Below are 22518 nucleotides of genomic sequence, written 5' to 3' on the forward strand. Positions count from 1 at the left end.
CATAGCAGAGATGCAGTTTTGGACTCTACCAACAGGCTGTCCTCTCTCATTGCACACTATCCAATCACAGACATCTCCAAGGTAACCAGTGACTCCAACGCTGGAATGTGATGTCCTCCTGGCTGATTTGGACCCTAATATTGGGATTCCCAACCAAGAGAAAACAATTAGGCTTCTTACTTTTCAAACACGCTGTATTGGCCGGCTTTAAGATATTGTAAAGCGTGGTGTTGTGTGAATGTAGTCAATAAGTTACATTTAATCAAAGAAATAAACTATTTGAATTAGCCTGTGATACAGTCTGGTTGATGGTGGTGATTAAGCCTATCTAGTCTGTCATGAAGAATACAGACTAGTGCATTTCTGAATGATTGATTGAGTAAAGTTGTATTTAGTCTATGATCTGTAAAGAAAATGCAGCAGAAAAACCTTTATTACATTGTCTCAACAGTATAAAAACAAAGCCTTCGGTGTGCTGCTATGAGTTCAGTGTCTACTTAACAACCAGTGTCAGCCAAATTGCCTCCTTGGCGACTGCGCGCGCGTGTCTATCAACATCGTCCAAGGACTGTTTGTTGTCAGGTGCCGGGCGACGTCACGGAATTTGAGAGAGCGACAGCGCGCCCTAGGACTCAAATACTGTGGCATGTTTACCAGCTTGAGTTTCCCTGATCCGACTCTTGTTTGGAGCTCGTCTCTCTTGCATTGGAATAGGACAGGGGATGAGGAAAAGAAGCAGAATCTCTGATCTCGGTCCCTTTTATGAAAACAGTCTCCTTTTAGCCTCTGATTCATGATCCAATTGGGCATAGATAGTCTATTCGCCAGAGATGTCCACCACTGCAACTCCAACCATCCCCTCTCAGTTAACATCGGATCAACTCACGGTCATTGTGGCAGCATGTAAGTAAGCTTTTAATCTCTCAAAATGTCAAATTTTCCATGAAACTGATGGTGGCATTTGAGCATAGATCAAAATCAGATGTACTTTTAGGCATATTTTTGTAAATAACCCATCTGTTATGATAAATATCCGTATTGGCATGTCACTTTTGCCTGTTACAATAATAGCAGTTGTATGTGTTCATTCATTTTTTTTGGACAAAACACAACTATTGTAAAGTTGTAGAAAACTGCCACAGTCTAGCCTATGTGGACCACTGACCTATGCTATAGATCTGGATGGGGAGTCTGTTGCCTTAGCAGGTTGTTGACACCAATGATGGATAATTTTACTTTATCAAATCACTGCTGTGGTGGTGTGATAAGGAATATGTTGAATATACTGTTCGCCAGCTGCTGTCACTGTAGATAGCAGCCTATTTGCCTACCATGTTAGATATGAAGCTTTCTATTTTTAGAACCTATCTGTATTATCTTGAAGCTGCCAGTGTTCCTCTTGGACTTGTTTTGTATCAGAAGATGAATTACATGGTTGACTTCACATTTAGATTTGATAGTAAATTAATTTGAAGTGTGGAAAATCGACTGCGACTAACATTACGATAGCCAATTATCCCTGTCCACAGATTGAAAAACATATTGTGAACAGCGTTCCATTAAATAGTCTACACAGTATGTCCACACAGCTTTTCAACTTAATTACCTGTGACCTGAGCAGGAAAAGCTCTGTCCCCTAGCAACAGCATATTACAGTGTCCTGAACACTATAATAAACTATTACATTTTTACATTACATTACATTACAGCTTTTTGGTCATTGATGCATCGTATTGAGAAGTTTCAAACTGGCGACGTCATCACAAATGTACTTTCATTGACTGGGTATTGCATATGTGTTTGCACGGACTGTCCTTTGTCATTGTGATGCATTGTTAACAGCAGGTGATGAGTTTTCCTCTTCTTCTTCTCCTCTCCTTTACTAGTTTCTTGTCTGGTGTTCTTTGTGGTGATCGTGGTGCTGCTGTCCATATACCGGAAAGAACCTCACTGCTGCAAGGATGCCCATGGAGACATGGTAAGGACCTTGAGCTCATTCACTATATTTTGTTGAAATTAATGAGAAAGTGTCACTTGTGAACAAACCATACATTCAAATTCGGCACAATACAGATTAGATGAGGTGATTTAGGCCAAAAGTACCATGCAATTTCAATGTAGCGCCATTAAGAGGTGTCATGTAAAATTTGCATGACTATGGGAACAGGCCCAGAATAAACTTGATATGATCACTGTAAAACCATGGATTTGTATTGATGGAATTAACACTGCTTTGGCTATGAACTCCAGCATCCATAACTATCTCTGAGTGCCAAAGCAACCATGAGGCATAGTGTGTGGTGAGGCAGCATTGATAAATGCTATTGATACCTGCGTCAATCTTGTGATGTGTCAACACCACTACAATGAGAATATTACAAACAGATTGTTTAGCAAAAAGTCTTCTGTATCACTGTTGACCTCCTTTCCTCTCCCTCCCTGAGAATAGAACTTATCAGACAAGAGTAACTTATATGAATGGTACCATGATGGATGTCCAAAGTATGGAGGTTCATACATATCAAAACTATTTAACAACTTCAAACTATAACCAATATTAAAGTCCCTAACTTGGTACAGGAAATAGGGAACAGGAAGTATAAACTCTCCATGGAGGTCAGTTTTCAGTTTCTGCCCATCCTCCATGTTTCCTCTTCCTGCCCTGCGTCCCGCTCTTGCCCCCCCTCGGTCCCTGGGGTAGGGTTAGTGTGTTATCTCTGGAGCACAGGGACACTACTCATACTTTCTCAGACAGACAGGAAACACCAACATCTCCTTTGGTTCTGCTATGTTTGGCTCTGGCCTGAACAGACAGAGAAAAGTTATGCTGTCTCTTGTCAGGAATAGACAGGCTTGTCCTCTTGTACATGTCTGCCATTTTGACCTGCTGTCAGCTAGAGTAACCCACACATGACAGATCAGACAACATTGCTCATCCCTGTCAGTGTGGGGAGTGGAGTCTAGTCTATACAGTAAACAGTGGGTGACAGGGTGTAAATATGGAAAGATCTTGGTGGGTATGGAGATGACCTCTGGGAACTGTGCAGGTGACAAAGTGCTACTGGGTGAAAGAATACACAGATAGCTGGCAGTGGTGTGAGAAAAGTAAACAAGAAGTTTCCTGACAATGAAGTTATTTTAAATAGAAACAGATTTGTTGAAATCAATTTGTTGTTTTTGGTGTCCCTGTTATGTCTCTTACACAAATCCTATCCAGTCACCCATATAGTCATAGTGACTGGTTAACTGAGGCATGTTGCGGAAGAGGGTGGTTTTGTTACAAGATCATTACAAGGACACCAACTTGAAGGCAAGCCAGATTGCGAGGGAGGCTCACATGGAAAAAAGCCTCTATTATTTTTTTCGATGGAACGTTTACTTTCCTCTATCTGTGTTGTAGCCACATACCTTTCCCTGCTTCAGTTTGCACCATGAATAGTGGCCAGACCCTCCTGTGGGTGTTGGGGACAATGGCTCTCCTTCAGGTCGCGGCACTGAAAAAGGCACACTGCCGATGGGATCCTCCCCCCACTTCAGCTCTGATTTTACACGGTTGTGCTTTTTCACGCTGGGTGAATCAGAGGCAGAAACAAAAGGACATCTCCCCTTTTTATCCTGAGGACTTTTTTCACCCCTTGAAAGTGCAAACTAGCGAGGGAAGGTGACCTTTGACATCAATGTTTCTGTGGCGTCTCTCTGTCACATACTGGAGGGGTGGTGGCAAAGGTCAAACTGCATCACTGGGAACGTGAGTGATGTCACCGTTCAGGCGGGCATCAAAAACTGGCCCTGATGTTTTGAAGGTGACCATTTTGTTGATATGAACAAGCCTACTTCCCTATGCGTGATTCGCAGTGGGGCAACTTTCCCATGTAAATTGCTACAACCGTTCTCCTCCTACTCATCACGCATGCTGGATTCAACTCTCAGTCAGGCAAAAAATTACTTTGTTGTAATGCTGTGTAATGCCGCCCAAATTAAGTATGGGGGTCATAATGTGTATTTGAGCACGCTTGTTAAGAGGTACTTGCTGCAGTTACAAGGGAAGAGAGAGATGCTGAAAAGGTCACACTGTGTGGTTTCTTGCCAGGGACCCTGATGACACAGTAGGACACTGCATTGTCCCCAACACAAAGAGACTCATTTAGGCCCAGGGTAATCACCTAGTTTTCCAGCAGGGCTTTTGAAGAATTCCAGCACCTCATACAGTGTGAGCCTGCCTAATCTTGTTTGAAAGGGGTGGGACTGGGAGGAGGCACGGAAATCGGAGGGTGGTCGTCTTATAGGCTAGATCATTTATGGTATTGCTAAAAGTCAGGACCCACAAGAATGAAACAAGGCATGACAATTGGTCAATAAGGCTGAAATTAGTGAAAGCCTTCCTAATTGGGACGTTGGGCTAGCCTCGTAATTACCAGACTGATTACCACTACGCTATCAAAACAGAAAGTAAGCTTTCAAGACTTCCAGATGGTTGTATGAGGCTAACATTGGGCAGATCGTCAACGACATTTAATCTCTATTTGAATTAGATTCTCGTTGAATCTCAAATTTAAATTGAGGGTTGATAGAAGTTGTTCACTCATCTCTGTAGTTAATGTGCTAGTGGGTGGTTCACCATACTATACGCTGACTCACATTGATCACTGTTCCCTCTGTCCTCCTGCAGGACGCCCCTCCTCAGTACTACAGCAGCAGACAGACACTGGTGGGAAACCCCTGTCTGGAACAGACTCAGGAAGTCATGCACGACAACACACAGACACAGGTAAGCAGGCCCAGCACTGGGTGGATCAATACGTTTTCAGTCAATATGTTGTCAGTCCCAGTGATAGGGTTTCACAACATGGGAGGGGTGGGGGGCATATTATTTACAGTTTTACAATTATGGCTTATAACTTCCAAAGTAGCTGGTATCATAAATGCATTAATGTTTGAATGGTTGTCAATCATCATTAAGTAGCTTATACCTGCACCGGGATTATTAAGTGCACAGATTGATACAAGGCAATGTGCAACGAGCAGACAAGTCAGAACCATGGAGAAAGAATTAGGCATAGGCTACACCTGGTTCTTTAGATAAGTAGACAGCAGTCTTCAACATAAGCAGCAAACACATCCACATCAATTCGATAGGCTATTGCTTTCTGTAGTCTAGCACAAGGAACTGAATCCCATGTGTATACTATGCTATAGTTCAACCTAATAATGTAATATAGAATAGACTACTTTTGCTTTCAGATGCCATTCAAAAACAAGTTACAGGGAAGAACATTATAGTAAACCTACTCACCAAACAGATGTGTAATGTCATGGGGTAAAAGGTCATTCATGAGCAATCATGCAATGGGCAATATAAAATTGTAAATCAATTTTGAAATGTCCAAAGAACAGGCAGAACCTAATCCGAACTAACATCTATATATATTATCGAAAATAAGAAATGATATGGTTTATATCCCTGAATAAATTGAGCGTATGAGACCCTTCTCAAATTGTCACTCTTTTTAAAAAGTAACCATTCCAGTCACAAGATGTGCATCTCACTTCGCACTGGCAACTTTTTGCTTTTCAAAAATATTATTTTCTATTTTATTTTGTTATATATTCCATAATATTCTACCTATAAAATAGGGGTGTCTTGACTGTGATAAGGGCAGGGGAATATAGAAGTGTATTTTCTGTTAAATTAACAAACAAGGGGGTATAGGGACAGACACAGATGTACTTTGCTTTATAAAATAATCAATACCAGCTCAGACCAATTTCAAGATGTAATTAAATCATATTATATATACATTTGTCATGTTTTATAGTGTTAAATAATATTTTATTTATTAATTTTTTGGTACCATGTTTGTCTTGTAAAACATCTCCAGGAACAGGGGGCCCTGCTTCCGCTGTGTGTGGGTAGGTTTATCGCTCTGACGAGTATAGTCAGAAGTGATGCACTGACAAGGATTCTCCATGACCAAACAGACACCAGCAGTACCTTCCATCAAAGTGTTTGTCACATCTCTCTAACTGTCCCGTTGTGTTCCCCTGTCTGTCTCTGTCTTCTCTCCATCAGTCAGGGCAGCTGTTCCTCATCGGCCTGCCCTCCAGCTACCGCCTGCCCTCCTGGAGGCGCCCCCCCCCCAGGCTGCCCTCCTACGAGAGTGTCAGGAAGAAGGACCGCCAGAGACAGATACACATGATGATCGCTGACCGTTTCGGCCTCAACGGCCCCATGCTGACTGAGGTACGATACCGGGAGGTGGATGGGTAACAGTGAGATAAGTGGCATGTGGCCTCATAAGTATTGACACACTGCCTCAGCTGCCTGGAAAGTGTAGATCATTGAATGTTACCAAAGTTAATCTTTAGTCCATTATTAAAGAGCCTTACATAAATAATCTGCTGTTTACTGCAGAGGCCTCTAAAAGAAGATAATAAATGAGAGGGTTTGTTCATTATGAATGTGCTGTCACAGGGTAACTGGAGCTTGTTCTAAGATTAAACACTATTCAGAGTGCCACAAATAGGAGCCCTATCATCTCATCTTCTGCTGTAGTGATGCACAGACTGCGCATTACCAGGTTTTACCGTGTTGATCTTTCGCCAGGGTTTTGACTTGCGTAACGCTCGAGCAGACAAGGTAATGAGAAAAAGGCACATAAAACATCACTAAAGCTTGTGTCCTCAGTGTAAACAGTGGCAGAGCTTTGTGCTTTTCTCTTTTTCTCCTCTTTTTCTTTAATAAACGTCCCAGTGAATAAGTGACCTCCCACCAGTCCTCCATCCTGTCACCGGTAGCTCAAAGTGGCCCCGTCAAACAGTTTTAGGCCATAGGGGGGTCTGATGGCCTATAATTGCCCTGTATGTGTGGTGGCCAGAGGGGCTGGAGTGAAACTGTGTTGCCCGGTACGTGTGTGGTGTTTTTATAGGGTTGGGAGAGGAGTGCAGGGCTGTCCCTGCCGCCCGCGGGGCCCCCAAGCAATTAAAAGATAAGAGGAGTCAGTCAGGGAGTGAGGAGCTGGCTGATGACGGAGATAGGCTCTGTACTGGAGGAGTGATGCTAAAGGCAGCCCGGGTGCTGCCAACCTAATCTGTCATGTAAATGCTAACATGATGCCATTAGGTTTTGTGTTAGATATCATGTATCAGCCAATACACGCTAGGAAACACCTGCACCTGGGAAATGGAGTCTCTAATCTTAGATGGGATGTCATTTTAGAAGGTCATGGGTTATTTAGTTATATGTGTGGAATATTTAGAGTTTAACATTTTCAGGACAGTTTATAGCCTCTCACTTGTGAGTGTTCACATAAGAGGGTGACTCACTAAGTGTCTCACTTTGTCACAAAGTATAGCTTGATATGATGAGCCGCAACACACTCAAATCAAGCCATCCATTCACCCATCTGACACGTACCCACTTACCCTAGGTTCTAAAGCAGTGTTAACCAGAGCTTTCTCTCTTCTCTTTCTCTCCTACAGCCCCCTCCAACGTATGAGGAGAGCATCCGCCACTCCATTGAAGTGCCCTTGGACATTCTGGGGTCTGGAATAGATACCCCTCACCCCCAGAACATTTACCCTCCACACCGTGGCACAGACCTCACCACTCAGTCAGAGGTAACCACTCAGTGCCCATCCACTCAGGATGCCAACAGTGCCACCCAACCAGTCTGAATCCTCAGACTCGCTACTGACCCCTGCTGGCACACGATAACAAGGACAACTGGAGTATTGACACTTTTTATCCACCTTGATGTGCCAAACTGGTCAGAGGATAACAGACAGTGGAAATGCACACATTCTCAATAGGTTGAATCAGATCCAGCAGCCAATGGGTTGACTGTACTGTAGGAACATCCTGCAGTGACAGTATGCTGGAAGATAGTGACCAAAGATAGTGAAATTCTCCATTGCGAGTTACTCCATACTGACAAACTTGAATGTCTAAACACCTCTTGTCAGTTGTGATTTTAAACTGGAGCCTAAATAAGATTGGTGAACTGGGAAGACCTGGATTGCCATTCTTCAGTGAAAAGGGAAACAGTCCTGGAGATGACCAATGCCATGACTATGTGTCTGAGGTGGAAGGTTCTAATGCCAAAGGTAACTGTAAGAGGAGACAGGCCAGACGGAAAGACAGTCCATGGCAAATGTGCTGCTGAAAAACAAAGACCATTTTGCTGTGAACAGAAAAAACACCAAAAAGGGAAGAACAATCTTTAGACTTAAAAAAAATGTTTCTCATATTGTCTACATTTTATCATGGTACCCTCTTTAGATCATTTTATGGATTAAAGTGTTCTGGATTATTTGGTCTTTGGGAACTGTGTTGTAGCAAGTCCTATTCTGAGTAAAACCACTCTCCTCTTTTAGTGCAATGTCTGAGCCAAAAACGTATAAGGGTGAGTTGTAATATGCTCCCGTGTCCTACCCTGCTGAGCTTGGGTTGTACAGCTGAGCCAGGTACAACTTGTGTGTTAGTCTTGGAACCTGTGAAGAGAGTGAGTCAACAACACCAAACCTGTGTTGGCTCTGGTAACAGGTCTTAAATGCAGCCGTTTTTATATCAATATCAAATCATTTATGGGTATCTATGATGTACCTTACTGTAATAGTTTACTGTAATAGTTTTACTGTAATAGTTTTCCATTAAAATGGTCAAAAAGAAACAAAAATAGCTTTTAAGCAAAACAAATATTTCACAAGCAAGAATTGTGGTCTGAGTGGGGAGGGAAAAGGGAAAACAAGTTGTTATTGTTAGAGGTTTGGAACCTTATTAGTCTATTAACTCATTTACCACCTGGTGATGTCACCAGGCAAGCCAAAACTCCACCCATGCAAAACCTGCTGTTTAGAAGGTCCTATGTAGAATGTATTTTCAACCAGCAACTATCAGGAAATAACACTGATCAAATCTTGTTAGTTTCATCAGCTGAATTTTGACTGCACTGGGCCTTTAAGATACAATTCAGCACTGGGATTCTGGGAATCCTTAACTAAGTAGCTAGCTTTGTTTATTCAAGAGCTCTGTGAACAGTGAATGAGAGTAGTTGTGTTAAAAGCTTTTTTGTTCATGAACTGGTTTTATAAGATGAACTGTGCTGCCTGTTTTTTAACAGTCCCTGCACAAGCTTGAGAAGAAACCAGTATGAATGACAAGAAAAAGTATGTAATATTTCCCTCACATCATGTCTATAACAAAAGTATGAGGATTAAGCAGCCGTTAACAAGTAGAGACAAGTCTATTCAAAAGACAGGGATTGTGAAATACTTGTATGTTTATACAAGTGTAAGAGTAAGAATTGGAGTTGATGATCATTTATAGACCTGTGTCTATAAATTCCTGTCTGTCATGTGAACTAATTGAGATGGTGGTGGCTTCTAGAAAATAAAGACACGTTTTACATAGCTCCTGTGTGCTGCCTCTGTCTGGTCTTAATGTCCACCAGTCTCCTTTTCACCTCATTTAACACCTGATTTACTTAACAAAAGGCACATCTCAATAGGTGGTCCAGGTATGACATGACATTGCACAAGCGTGGGGAGGGGCGGGGGGTGCTTTCCTCTTTTGTTCTCTATTGCTCCTCAATTGTTCCTCAAGCAAGGGTGAGGCTGATGACATCACATCTGACCATCAGACCAAATCCTTGAATGCCCTACTCATTGAAGTTTCGGTTGTGTCTAAAAAACACTATTTTGCTCAAAACTTATTTTTTTAACCCTTTAGTGTGTGTACTTTAGTGTATTTATACTTGGGATATTTGAACAGGAAAAGTTCTAAAATCACTGGAGGACGTCTAACTTTCCCTTTCCGAACCCTCTAACGGCACTTTACATTGGTGGGAGCGGCGTTTTTGTGCATTTTTAATGACTCTGGAACCTAAGTATTATACAGGTGAATTAATTACCTGTTAATTACATTTCTATTTTATAATTTCTTAATCATGTAAATTGTTACTTGCAATGAGTTAATTGTTTTTAAAAGTCACAATGACAGTATAAGGAGGACAATGGATGCATTTGTCTCTATATTAATTAACATATTTGTTACCTCTGTGCCTTGTCAAATTCCTTCTCCAGCCATTGTCACTCATAAAAAGGTTGACCTCTGACATCTGGTGGCCAGCTATAGAATTGCAGAGTCTTGAAGATTACAACATTTTCACTGAAAACTGAACCAACCCACCCCATACTTTTGAGACAATACTCTCACAGAAATACATTACTGACCATGACATCATTATGTTTAACTCATTAGATGAAGTGTCCACAAGGGTTCCATTGTCCTGCTGCTGTTGGGTGTCTAATGAGAGAGAGAGAACAAAAGGGGGCACTCAGAGGTCATTAAGCTCCTCACAGTTGGGCAGAACATCTGGAAACAGCCTAGGGGCAGAATGAGAAGACACTACAGGATGAACAACTTCCATCACAGTCTTCTGACTGACAGACACAAAGTGCAACTGTTTGGTAATCCCCTTGAGCTCTTGTCGTAAAAGATGAGCCCCATATAGTTAATTAGGTTTTATGGTCGTTTGATGCCTTAAAATACAGACCACAAAAAGAGGTGACATGGGGTGCTCTCTTTATCATTGACATCTCAACAGCTAATTAAGCATAAAGATTTGGTATTTAGGGGATTAGCACAGGCTATACTGAAAGACAGGCTTTGTTAGATTTACAATTACTTTCTGATAACCCTTCAGATTTCAATGAAGGTAAGGAAATAGCAGTGTTTTTTTCTTCAATAAACATCCTAATCTCACATATGTCTTATCGGAGCGAACTACAGTTAGTAGGAATCTTCATAGCCCTTTACACTCGTACCCGTATATGGGTTGAAAATGACAGGTTTGGGCACTAATAAACGCCTAAATTGGAACGTAGTGGCTGTACAGTAACATGCTATACATGTCTTCAGAGCTCTGGCTCTGCGCTTCACAGTGCTGTATGGGTTTTGACTGACAGCCGTTCTGAACTTGAGCACCACGCGTGACAGAAATGGCAACTTTTGCAAATGTTTTGTTGTCTGAGTGAGGGAAATGCTGTAACTTAATATAAATCAATGTATTTTGAAAGGTGAGACGTTGAGGATTATAATAAATACCGCTTTGATGTCATACAAGCAAGCCAAACATCCATGAGTCCAAATGTGCACTTCACATTTCCAAATCATAAAACTCATGTCATATACAGTGTCAACGTTTAGGATCACTATGTTTGATGTACTGTTACAAGATGACATGGCATCATACCCTGGGTTTTCCTGAACAGAATGAGATGATGTGTTTATTGGGAAGAATATACGCCGCAGCACACACACCTGAATGCACTCATGACTCCTTTCTGTGCGGACCAAAATTATGATCAGTTTCTCTGAATTGCCTTGTGAAAGTCTAACACTGTAAGATCGTATTTTATAACTTTAAAAAAAAATGTTTTTTAAATATAAAAAAATAAAAATAATTAGGGGGTAGATCAGCTTAATATTGCAGATAGACTGAAACTTCCATCAATGTAATTGTTTGCATCACTTCAATCCCCCATGTTTATACATACATACAGTGGGGGAAAAAGTATTTAGTCAGCCAACAATTGTGCAAGTTCTCCCACTTAAAAGATGAGAGAGGCCTGTCATTTTCATCATAGGTACACGTCAACTATGACAGACAAATTGAGAAGAAAAAAATCCAGAAAAATCACATTGTAGGATTTGTAATTAATTTATTTGCAAATTATGGTGGAAAATAAGTATTTGGTCACCTAGCAAACAAGCAAGATTTCTGGCTCTCACAGACCTGTAACTTCTTCTTTAGAGAGGCTCCTCTGTCCTCCACTCGTTACCTGTATTAATGGCACCTGTTTGAACTTGTTATCAGTATAAAAGACACCTGTCCACAACCTCAAACAGTCACACTCCAAACTCCACTATGGCCAAGACCAAAGAGCTGTCAAAGCGACACCAGAAACTAAAATTGTAGACCTGCAACCCAGGCTGGGGAAGACTGAATCTGCAATAGGTAAGCAGCTTGGTTTTGAAGAAATCAACTGTGGGAGCAATTATTAGGAAATGGAAGACATACAAGACCACTGATAATTCTCCCTCGATCTGGGGCTCCACGCAAGATCTCACCCCGTGGGGTCAAAATGATCACAAGAACTCGGTGAGCAAAAAATCCCAGAACCACACGGGGGACCTAGTGAATGACCTGCAGAGAGCTGGGACCAAAGTAACAAAGCCTACCATCAGTAACACACTACGCCGCCAGGGACTAAAATCCTGCAGTGCCAGACGTGTCCCCTGCTTAAGCCAGTACATGTCCAGGCCCGTCTGAAGTTTGCTAGAGTGCATTTGGATGATCCAGAAGAGGATTGGGAGAATGTCATATGGTCAGATGAAACCAAAATGGAACTTTTTTGGTAAAAACTCAACTCGTCGTGTTTGGAGGACAAAAGAATGCTGAGTTGCATCCAAAGAACACCATACCTACTGTGAAGCATGGGGGTGGAAACATCATGCTTTGGGGGCTGTTTTTTTCTGCAAAGGGACCAGGACGACTGATCCGTGTAAAGGAAAGAATGAATGGGGCCATGTATGTCGTGAGATTTTGAGTGAAAACCTCCTTCCATCAGCAAGGGCATTGAAGATGAAACGTGGCTGGGTCTTTCAGCATGACAATGATCCCAAACACACCGCCCAGGCAACGAAGGAGTGGCATTCGTGAAGAAGCATTTCAAGGTCCTGGAGTGGCCTAGCCAGTCTCCAGATCTCAACCCCATAGAAAATCTTTGGAGGGAGTTGAAAGTCCGTGTTGCCCAGTGACAGCCCCAAAACATCACTGCTCTAGAGGAGATCTGCATGGAGGAATGGGCCAAAATACCAGCAACAGTGTGTGAAAACCTTGTGAAGACTTACAGAAAACGTTTGACCTGTGTCATTGCCAACAAAGGGTATATAACAAAGTATTGAGAAACTTTTGTTATTGACCAAATACTTATTTTCCACCATAATTTGCAAATAAATTCATAAAAAATCTTACAATGTGATTTTCTGGAAAATGTTCTCATTTTGTCTGTCATAGTTGACGTGTACCTATGATGAAAATTACAGGCCCTCTCATCTTTTTTAAGTGGGAGAACTTGCACAATTGGTGGCTGACTAAATACTTTTTTTCCCCCACTGTACATACATACATACATACATACATACATACACACATACATACATACATACATACATACATACATACATACATACATACACCACACACACAGTGAGGGAAAAAAGTATTTGATCCCCTGCGATTTTGTACGTTTGCCCACTGACAAAGACATGATCAGTCTATAATTGTAATGGTAGGTTTATTTGAACAGTGAGAGTCCAGAAAAACGCATGTCAAAAACGTTATACATTTATTTGCATTTTAATGAGAGAAATAAATATTTGACCTCTCCGCAAAACATGACTTAGTACTTGTTGGCAATCACAGAGGTCAGACGTTTCTTGTAGTTGGCCACCAGGGTTTGCACACATCTCAGGAGGGATTTTGTCCTACTCCTCTTTGCAGATCTTCTCCAAGTCATTAAGGTTTCGAGGCTGACGTTTGGCAACTCGAACCTTCAGCTCCCTCCACAGATTTTCCATGGGATTAAGGTCTGGAGACTGGCTAGGCCACTCCAGGACCTTAATGTGCTTCTTCTTGAGCCACTCCTTTGTTGCCTTGACCATGTGTTTTGGGTCATTGTCATGCTGGAATACCCATCCACCGACCCATTTTCAATGCCCTGGCTGAGGGAAGGAGGTTCTCACCCAAGATTTGACGGTACATGACCCCGTCCATCATCCCTTTGATGCGGTGAAGTTGTCCTGTCCCCTTAGTGGATTCCTCACCGTTCTCATGATCATTGCAACTCCACGAGGTGAGATCTTGCATGGAGCCCCAGGCCGAGGGAGATTTACAATTATTTTGTGTTTCTTCCATTTTGCGAATAATCGCACCAACTGTTGTCACCTTCTCACCAAGCTGCTTGGCGATGGTCTTGTAGCCAATTCCAGCCTTGTGTAGGTCTACAATCTTGTCCCTGACATCCTTGGAGAGCTCTTTGGTCTTGGCCATGGTGGAGAGTTTGGAATCTGATTGATTGATTGCTTCTGTGGACAGGTGTCTTTTATACAGGTAACAAGCTGAGATTAGGAGCACTCCCTTTAAGAGTGTGCTCCTAATCTCAGCTCGTTACCTGTATAAAAGACACCTGGGAGCCAGAAATCTTTCTGATTGAGAGGGGGTCAAATACTTATTTCCCTCATTAAAATGCAATTCAATTGATAACATTTTTGACATGCGTTTTTCTGGATTTTATTGTTGTTATTCTGTCTCTCACTGTTCAAATAAACCTACCATTAAAATTATAGACTGATCATGTCTTTGTCAGTGGCAAATGTACAAAATCAGCAGGGGATCAAATACTTTTTTCCCTCACTGTAAGTATTCAGACCCTTCGCTATGAGACTCGAAATTGAGCTCAGGTGCATCCTGTTTCCATTGATCATCCTTGAGATGTTTCTACAACTTGATTGGAGTCCACCTGTGGTAAATTCAATTGATTGGACATGATTTGGAAAGGCAAACACCTGTCTACAGAGCCTTCGGAAAGTATTCAGATCCCTTTACTTTTTTGACATTTTGTTACGTTAGAACCTTATTCTAAAATTGATTCAATTGTTTGTTTTTTACACACAATACCTCATAATGACAAAGCAAAAACAGGTTTTCAGACATTTTTGATAATTTATTAAAAATAAAAACTGAAATAAGACATTTACATAAGTATTCAGACTCTTTGCTCAGTACTTTGTTGAAGCACCTTTGGCAACGATTACAGCATCGAGTCTTCTTGGGTATAACGCTACAAGCTTGGCACACCTGTATTTGGGGTGTTTCTCCCATTTTTCTCTGCTGAACCTCTCAAGCTCTGTCAGGTTGGATGGGGAGCGTTGCTGCACAGCTATTTTCAGGTCTCTCCATCTCCAGAGATGTTCGATCAGGTTCATGTCCGGGCTCTGGCTGGGCCACTCAAGGACATTCAGAGACTTGTCCCGAAGCCACTCCTGTGTGCTTAGGGTCGTTGTCCTGTTGGAAGGTGAACCATTTCTCCTTCGCCAAGATAATCCATCCACCTGAAAGGTGTGGCATATCAAGAAGCTGATTAAACAGCATGATCATTACACAGGTGCACCTTGTGCTGGGGACAATAAAAGGCCACTCTAAAATGTAAAGTTTTGTCACACAACACAATGCCACAAATCTCTCAAGTTTTGAGGGAGCGGCCAGCCACCCGGACAGCTGATGAAACTGAGGAGTATTTCTGTCTGTAATAAAGCCCTTTTGTTTGGGAAAAACTCATTCTGATTGGCTGGGCCAGTGGGTGGGCCTATGCCCAGTCATGTGAAATCCATAGATTAGGGCCTCAGGTATTTATTTCAATTGACTGATTTCCTTATGTGAACTGTAACTCAGTAAAATCATTGAAATTGTTGCATGTTGCATTTATATTTTTGTTCAGTATATATACACACACACACACCTCTATCACTCCAGTATCCCTGCACATTGTAAATATGATATTGGAACTGACCATGTATATAGATTCTTACTTTCTCATGTTCTTCTTATTTCTTACTTTTTGTGTGTGTTTGTTCTACCTTATTTTATTTTTAGTGCTACATTGATATTGATTACTGCATTTGGGTTTGGAGCTTGCAAGAAAGGCATTTCAGTGTACTTGTGCAGGTGACATTAAAACTTGAAACTAATGGATAAATGGATTCGCTCTTTAGCCATGTTGTAATGGAACTTTCTTTTGAAGTAATCTGAAATATACCACAGTTAACTACTCAGCTTCTGAAACTCAGATTCTCATGTCAAGTAGTGAACACTGGATCATACTACAGAGAGGATGCCTTTACAATGTACTGAACAGGGCCCGTTTTCCCAAAAGCATCTTAAGGCTAAGTTAATCTTTAAAATGTTTCTCAGTCAATGTCTTATATATACACTAGATGATTTACAGGGCTGTTTTGAAGTCACCGTGCCTCAATCTTGGCACTCCCCCATGTAAAAAACATTTTGGAAGGCATAGAAAAGCATTTATTAACGTCTACATTTGTTTTTGCCACGTTTATTCTATTACAGACACCTTCAATCTATTGGACAGCTTAATTATTCTCTACGGATATAAGTAGGACAAGTGATATCCCGGCAACTTTGAGAAAAAACACTTTATGTCGGAGTTGTCTCGAGATGGCTATGCATATTCATGACATGAGGCTAGTAGCATGGCATCTCTCCATTGAATACAGGCGGTTGACGTCAACAAACCTCATCGAACATTCAAAAAGGGATTGCAATAATGATTTTTATCCACCAATCCAAAGAAAGGATAGGCGGGAGCTAGACAGCCCGCTGTTCCGCTTCGTGGACGACTGAGATACCACAACAATCATGGCGGCGCTGTTTGTCTGCCTTCGGATTCAGAAATGGAGAGAGCCGAACCCTCCTCGTTCCTACGAAAATCTTGTATGTAAACAAGGTCAGTCATACTGCAGCATACAGTCAACTTGTTCTCCAGTAGAATTTCTCCTGTGCATAGAAGACACCAATCGGCTTACATTACAACATTGTGACAGGTATGTCTTACAAGTTTGTACGATTCAACTGCATGATTGTGTGACATTTTCTATCAAATATAATACAGAATTTCGATTGCATGAAAGTCCACAGACGTCACATAACAGCATGGAATTGTTTAGTGTCGCAAAATAACCTAATAACTATCATGCATAGTGCAAAATTGGACATGTTGCAATGTCAACCAAGGATTTATAGGATAGGATCAAGCTCTCTGGGAGTGCCGCAAAGTCACACGACCCTGCTCATTACTTTGTGCGCAGACTGCGTCTAGACTGGTCTGTAACTGGGTCACTGTCACTCAAACAAAAGATGCAATACACATAGGCCTACTCTGAATACCTGAAAAATGTTTCCTGTTTTTGTTTTCATTATTTAATTTGCCTACTGACAGTTTTTTTTGTGCATTCTATTCCATTTCCTTCCATTGTATTTATTTGTATTCTATTACAAAAGGTTGACAAAAGTTTACCATGCATTTTATAACAAATGCCACCTGGTTTTGCTCTCCTCAATGTGTGCTAATGAATATGCATTTCATTTAGCAATATTATTATTTTGCACCAGTCATTATTATTTGGTCTCTGTTGTGCTTGCCATCCTCTATCTGGTTGTGCTTGGCTGTATCAGGACCTAAAACCCTGTTTGGAAGTCCTCCTGGGTAATCTGCTAATGGCTTCAGTGGCACACTGACTAAACTCACGTTCCACATTTACCCTGCTGCTGACAGCAGAGTTACTGGCTTAGCCCGCAAGGAGTGTGTGTTTGTGTGTTATGGAAAAACCCAGGCCAAACACATTACTGCTGGCAGATGAGACAGCAGCAGAGAGCTTGCAGGGCCAGTCATGTTAGTGGGCCAAGTAACCTCTGCTCTGACTGTTATCACTCATCCTAACCCAGTTAATGATCAGTTGATGCCCCAGGCTCTAGAAGTAGGTAGGACCCCTGCTTCTCTCACAATGATAATATGACTTTAATAACATCCACACAAAACTAGGTCAGCGTATCATTAAAGATTCCAAAGGGGAGGTATCCTTCATGTTATGATGACCACAGAGGTGTTGCTGTTATGATTTGGTCCAGTACGATTAGCCATTTACGTAGGTCCCCTGTGCTCAGTTGGTAGAGCATGGCCTTGCAACACCAGGGTTGTGGGTTCGCCCACGGGGGCCAGTATGAAAAATGTATGCACTCACTAACTGTAAGTCGCTGGATAAGAGCGTCTGCTAAATTACTAAAATGTAAATGTAAATGTGTTGCCTGTCCTCCACCCTATGATTAACTATTTAAATAAATCTTCTTAACAGTGGAGCTGCATTATTCCTTTGCCCATAATGCCAGCGTCTTTTAACTTGACTGGGGACAGAATATAGGGCAGTGGGGTGGAACGGCTGACATATTTCTAATGAAAGTAGGGCAGGGGTAGTTTTAGATTTCAAACCATTTGAGTGCCCTTAGAGAATTTAGGTGGTCCTGCTACCACGGACTCAGATCAGTGGTGTGGTTTTAGTTCAGTAGCACCTGTCAATCTGAAATCCTTACACAGCACAGGAGGCTGCTGAGGGGAGGACGGCTCATAATAATGGCTGGATTGGAGTGAATGGAATGGTATCAAACACCTGGAAAGCAAGTGTTTGATGTGTTCGATACCATTCCATTTATTCCGTTCAAGTGATTACTATGAGCCTGTCCTCCCCAATTAAGGTGCCACCAGCCGCCTGTGTTACACAGGTAGTGTGATGGATGGATCGGCCCACTTGAACATTGTCAAGTAGAGGTGACCTGCTATCAGGTGCCCTGTCTGTCAAGGTACATCTCTAATGCTGCTTTTTCTTTGTAGAATCTCAGCACAGTTGCCAAGATGATGCAGTGTTTCCACTTTATAGTTGAGCCGGTCAAGAACATCACAGCCAAGCTTAAGGTAGGTCAAACTCCTGTCATGCATCACAAATACTCCAAACAACAAAAACACAATGTGCCTGGAATCGAACCAGGGTCTGTAGTGAGGCTGTGGAGGGGTTGTTGTGGAGGGGTTGTCATGGTAGCGCCACCAGTTACATGCTTACTCAAGTAATTTTTTCCGTAGTTTGATTTAATGCCCTATTGATTTATATTTAAACCAAATCAAATCAAAGTTTACTTGTGTGTGTGTGTGTTATGGAAAAACCCAGGCCAAACAGATTACTGCTGTCAGATGAGAAAGCAGCAGAGAGCTTGCAGGGCCAGTCTTGCTACAGAGGGCCAAGTAACCTGCACAGACTGTTGATTTGATTTAGTTTAATTTGATTGTGTAAACAAGTAAATGAGGGTGTTGTTGGGTAGATAATAGATGTAGTCAGGGGGGTTATGGGAGAGAGGAGATCTCTTTCTTTCCTGCTGACAGGAGAAGAGCATGGTGTGCATTTTGATAAGGCCAAGTGGCTCCTTCTTTTCTGGGTTGACCTTATTACTTTCTAAAGCACTAGTAAAAACCCAATTTCAGTCCTCTAAATCAGTTTCCTTTCCTCTTTTCCTACTATTTCTATTTCATTGAAACTTTGTGTTCTATGGCTAACTCTTTTCACTCTTTTTTTCTCCATCAGGAATCTCGCAAGAGGGCGAAGAATGAGAAGAGAGAGCCACTGGAAGCAAATCAGCTGTTTATTGTGGAGCTGGCTAGAGATCTCAATCGAGTGTGTCAGGTACACTGAAATATATACACACCTTTTGTAACATCCATTATACAGGGAACAAGTATCCATTGTCAGGTCTAGTTTGGAGGATAAACAAGTCTACTAAACCCCCCACTATACCCTCTCTGCAGAGGTCTGAGGTGCTGGAGAACATCTGGAAACTAGAGGACATCTGGCCACTCCTCTTTGCAGGGCCTTCATCCTGGAGTGGCGTCTCTGCTGGAGAGCAAGGTATGGAGGGCAGGAACCAGTATAGTGTAACAGCTATTAATATATACTGTATAGCTTGCAGGTGACTTTCTCCAAACAGTGCTGAATGAGTCTCCACCTGTTGTCAGCAGAAGAGGCCCATGCAGTCGGATGGCTGGCCAGAGAAGAGAGAGAGTGGAGGGAGCAGGACCTGTTCAGTGAGCAGGACATGGAGAATGCTAAGAGGACCATCATCAACTGGACCAATGACCTGAGAGCCCAACCTGAGCAAAGTGTGTGGCCTGGGGAGGCTGTGGCTCAGGTTCTGGAGGACCTCCAGGCCGCATGGAGGAGTCGCCACATGCCCAACCTCCTGACAGCCATGGAACTGATCATGTGGGTCTTACTGACACAGGGGCCTGGACAAGGTGGGGGCCTCCTTCAATATCAATTGTCCCCCTTTAAAATACATGAATGTATATTCATGTTAACAGCTCTGATATTTACCAATGACGCTTTTCTCCCTCTCCGTCTTTGTGCTTGCAGGAAGCCATCCCCCAACAGTGGCTCATATGGAAGCAGAGGACTCAGAAGATAGGTGCTGCCCGCTACATTCCTCACTCAGGTATGTGATGCCTTGGACAGGTATTGACAGAGCCAGATGTGATGTTCACAGAACGTATCTTTATTTCCCTAATATTTGTAACTAATCTGTTTTATCTATATTCCAGTATGGGACTGGATCTCTAATGCAGCAGTGGAGATTTCCCTTGACCTGGACACGGCCAACCCTGACCTGCTGATCTCCAACGACGAGAAGAAGATGCGCTGTGGCTTCGAGAGGAAGGACGTGCCAAACTATCACCAGCGCTTCGATGGCTGGTGGTGTGCCACAGGGGTGGAGGGCTTCAACTCTGGCCGCCACTACTGGGAGGTGGAGGTGGGGGAGCGGGACTTTCGGCTGGGCGTGGCCAAGGAGTCAGCCCTGAGGAAAGGCTTCAAGTCCCTGAACACAGACACGGGCTACCTGACCCTGCGCCTGGAGAGGGGCACGGAGCTCAAGGCCCTGACCGTGCCCTTCACTGCCCTGCCGCCAGGCCTCATCCCCCGCAAGGTGGCCGTCTACCTGGACTATGACCAGGGCCAGCTGTCCTTCTATGACGTAGACAGCCGCTCCCACATCTACACCTACAACGAGAGCTTCAACGAGAAGCTGTTCCCTCTGTTCGGCACTACAGAGATCATTAAGGACCTGGTGATCAAGTCCCCTGGGAGCAAGGCCTACTGCCTATGTCCCTCCCTGTGCCTGTGGGGCTGAACATTCCCTCTTAACACCATCCCTCCACCCTATGGTTACCCTCTCACCACTCCTGTAGAGTAATCAGAACCTTAATTACTGTAAAGAATAAGACCATCATGCTATTGAATAGCTATGTGACCACTGATGCTGCTGCTTCTATGTGATTCTTTCTGCCTCTTCCTTACTCGAGTTATGCTGTGCACTCACATGCTCTGTATTTTCGCACATTTGAAAGAATACTGTAGTATTATTGTCATCTATTGTGAAATATTAATCCTGCAATAACAATGCACTTTCTGTGATGAATAAATATACGAAACTCAAAAGTCTTACTTTTTGTGCTGTGTTTTATTGAAGTCCTTCAACTTTTATCATGTTAATGAAGCCCAACATGATCTGAAATAAAAACACAATAACTATTTCATACTGAACTGTACAATGTCATAAGGGATCAAAATAGGTAATCCTTTTATGAAGCTTAGAAGTTCTAGATTTGTTTACTTACCAAGTGGGGATGTTGATGAGAAGACCTCTTCCTCCTCCTCCTCCTCCTCAAAGACCACTATGACAGCACACAAATACCAGGTATCATTTGAATTTAACTTAAAGCCAAATAAAGAACAGAGTCCCAGAATTGACATACAAATAGTTTCTACTGAATGTTTGTTTTCATGCCGTTCTCTCAACAATAACATAATTTTCTCATATCTCAGTTACTTACATGTCACATGCTGTCCAGAAATGAAGAGGGGGCCCTGCCCAGAGCGAAGGTTGAAGGTGACAGGTGGCATGAGCTCAAACCCACTGAAACTGACCATAGGTTGGCACATAGGGTGAAGAGTGGCAATGGGCACTGGCTTGGAGTATTCCCCAACTCTGTCCTGTACCTCCACTACATGCATCTCCTTGCTGGCCTCTGCACTCAGACACATCTATACACAAGGGGAGCAGAGATTATGGGTTGGGCTGTCATTGGACTATGTTTATTTTTGTTTCACAGACTAAGTCAAAGTGATCTCTGCTAATGGGGTGTGTGGAGAGGGCTGGAGACGGACTAAAGACTTGAACAGACTGACCGTTCGGATAAAGAACTGATGCTCCAACAAATCCTCCTCCTCTATTTCAAACACTGCCTTTCTCTGGGTGTCACTCAGCTCACAGCCTAGTCAGAGGAGAGATGAAACCCTGGGTTTATTATACATTGCCATGCATCTAGGTCACCAATATCAAACCATCTCAAAGTGGCATTAACCTCAGTACATACCCCAGAGCACACAGACAGTGTCAGAAACAGAGGATGAAGTGGAGAGATCCATGGAGATGAAGTGGATTTATCCTCCTTTTAATATTCTGCAATCCTGTGCCTCTTCTCTTCCTGCTTTATTGATAAATAATTCAAGGTTTTTGATTGTGTCAGTGTTTTTGGTTTTGGTGTTGATAAAGTGATCGTTGGAGGCCACCAAAGTCAACCAGAACTCAAATGTAAACGGAGACTCAACTCACCTGTCGAGACAAAAAAATTAAAATCCTTGCATGAAAATCTGTCCTGGCCTGGGTCGTGGCAAGCAAGGTGTTAATCACAGCGTATTCGATTCTCATTGGCCAGGAAAACAAAGGCGTGTACCCATGGACGATGGATCCAGTCAGAGTTGTGTGTGTTAATGTTTTTTGC

General features: G+C 42.5%; 2 protein-coding genes, 1 long non-coding RNA gene and 1 pseudogene across 5 annotated transcripts; 3 read left to right on the plus strand and 1 right to left on the minus strand.

The window, feature by feature from the left end:
* Positions 1-679: 679 nt before the first annotated feature.
* On the plus strand, positions 680-8602 carry LOC123485629. The gene is made up of 5 exons (XM_045216681.1): positions 680-903; positions 1887-1978; positions 4670-4768; positions 6071-6241; positions 7480-8602. Exons 1-5 carry the CDS (start codon positions 831-833, stop codon positions 7672-7674), a joined length of 630 nt encoding a protein of 209 aa, XP_045072616.1. The 5' UTR covers positions 680-830; the 3' UTR covers positions 7675-8602.
* A 7749-nt stretch (positions 8603-16351) lies between these two features.
* LOC123485628 lies at positions 16352-19535 on the plus strand. Its single transcript, XR_006659092.1, has 4 exons — positions 16352-16684; positions 18526-18606; positions 19268-19366; positions 19489-19535. It is a non-coding gene; the product is annotated as an uncharacterized LOC123485628 (long non-coding RNA).
* A 100-nt stretch (positions 19536-19635) lies between these two features.
* Positions 19636-21178, plus strand: LOC123485627 (annotated as a pseudogene).
* On the minus strand, positions 21176-22452 carry LOC121551094 (nucleoplasmin). Of its 3 annotated transcripts, none has more exons than XM_045216678.1 (6): positions 22350-22437; positions 22111-22224; positions 21923-22008; positions 21568-21778; positions 21352-21408; positions 21176-21242 (listed from the first exon to the last, which is right to left on the minus strand). In XM_045216678.1, exons 2-6 carry the CDS (start codon positions 22160-22162, stop codon positions 21223-21225), a joined length of 426 nt encoding a protein of 141 aa, XP_045072613.1. In that variant the 5' UTR covers positions 22163-22224; positions 22350-22437; the 3' UTR covers positions 21176-21222. The 3 variants fall into 3 exon arrangements, with proteins under 3 accessions (XP_045072613.1, XP_045072614.1, XP_045072615.1); XM_045216679.1 differs by having other exon boundaries at positions 22111-22221; positions 22350-22416; XM_045216680.1 differs by lacking the exons at positions 21923-22008; positions 22111-22224 and having other exon boundaries at positions 22350-22452.
* Between the last annotated feature and the right edge of the window lie 66 nt (positions 22453-22518).

This window comes from Coregonus clupeaformis, unplaced genomic scaffold, assembly GCF_020615455.1.
Source record: "Coregonus clupeaformis isolate EN_2021a unplaced genomic scaffold, ASM2061545v1 scaf0772, whole genome shotgun sequence".
Classification (NCBI taxonomy): domain Eukaryota; kingdom Metazoa; phylum Chordata; class Actinopteri; order Salmoniformes; family Salmonidae; genus Coregonus; species Coregonus clupeaformis.

Excerpts from the sequence above, each read along its gene's own strand:
- LOC121551094 (XM_045216678.1), bottom strand. The coding sequence starts at position 22,162 with ATGGATCTCTCCACTTCATCCTCTGTTTCTGACACTGTCTGTGTGCTC. Across the intron at positions 21,409-21,567 it reads TTCTGGACAGCATGTGACAT|TGGTCTTTGAGGAGGAGGAG; the intron begins GTAAGTAACTGA and ends GTGCTGTCATAG. Across the intron at positions 21,243-21,351 it reads CTCATCAACATCCCCACTTG|ATCATGTTGGGCTTCATTAA; the intron begins GTAAGTAAACAA and ends TTTTTATTTCAG.
- LOC123485629 (XM_045216681.1), top strand. The coding sequence starts at position 831 with ATGTCCACCACTGCAACTCCAACCATCCCCTCTCAGTTAACATCGGAT. Across the intron at positions 904-1,886 it reads CACGGTCATTGTGGCAGCAT|TTTCTTGTCTGGTGTTCTTT; the intron begins GTAAGTAAGCTT and ends CTCCTTTACTAG. Across the intron at positions 4,769-6,070 it reads ACGACAACACACAGACACAG|TCAGGGCAGCTGTTCCTCAT; the intron begins GTAAGCAGGCCC and ends TCTCTCCATCAG.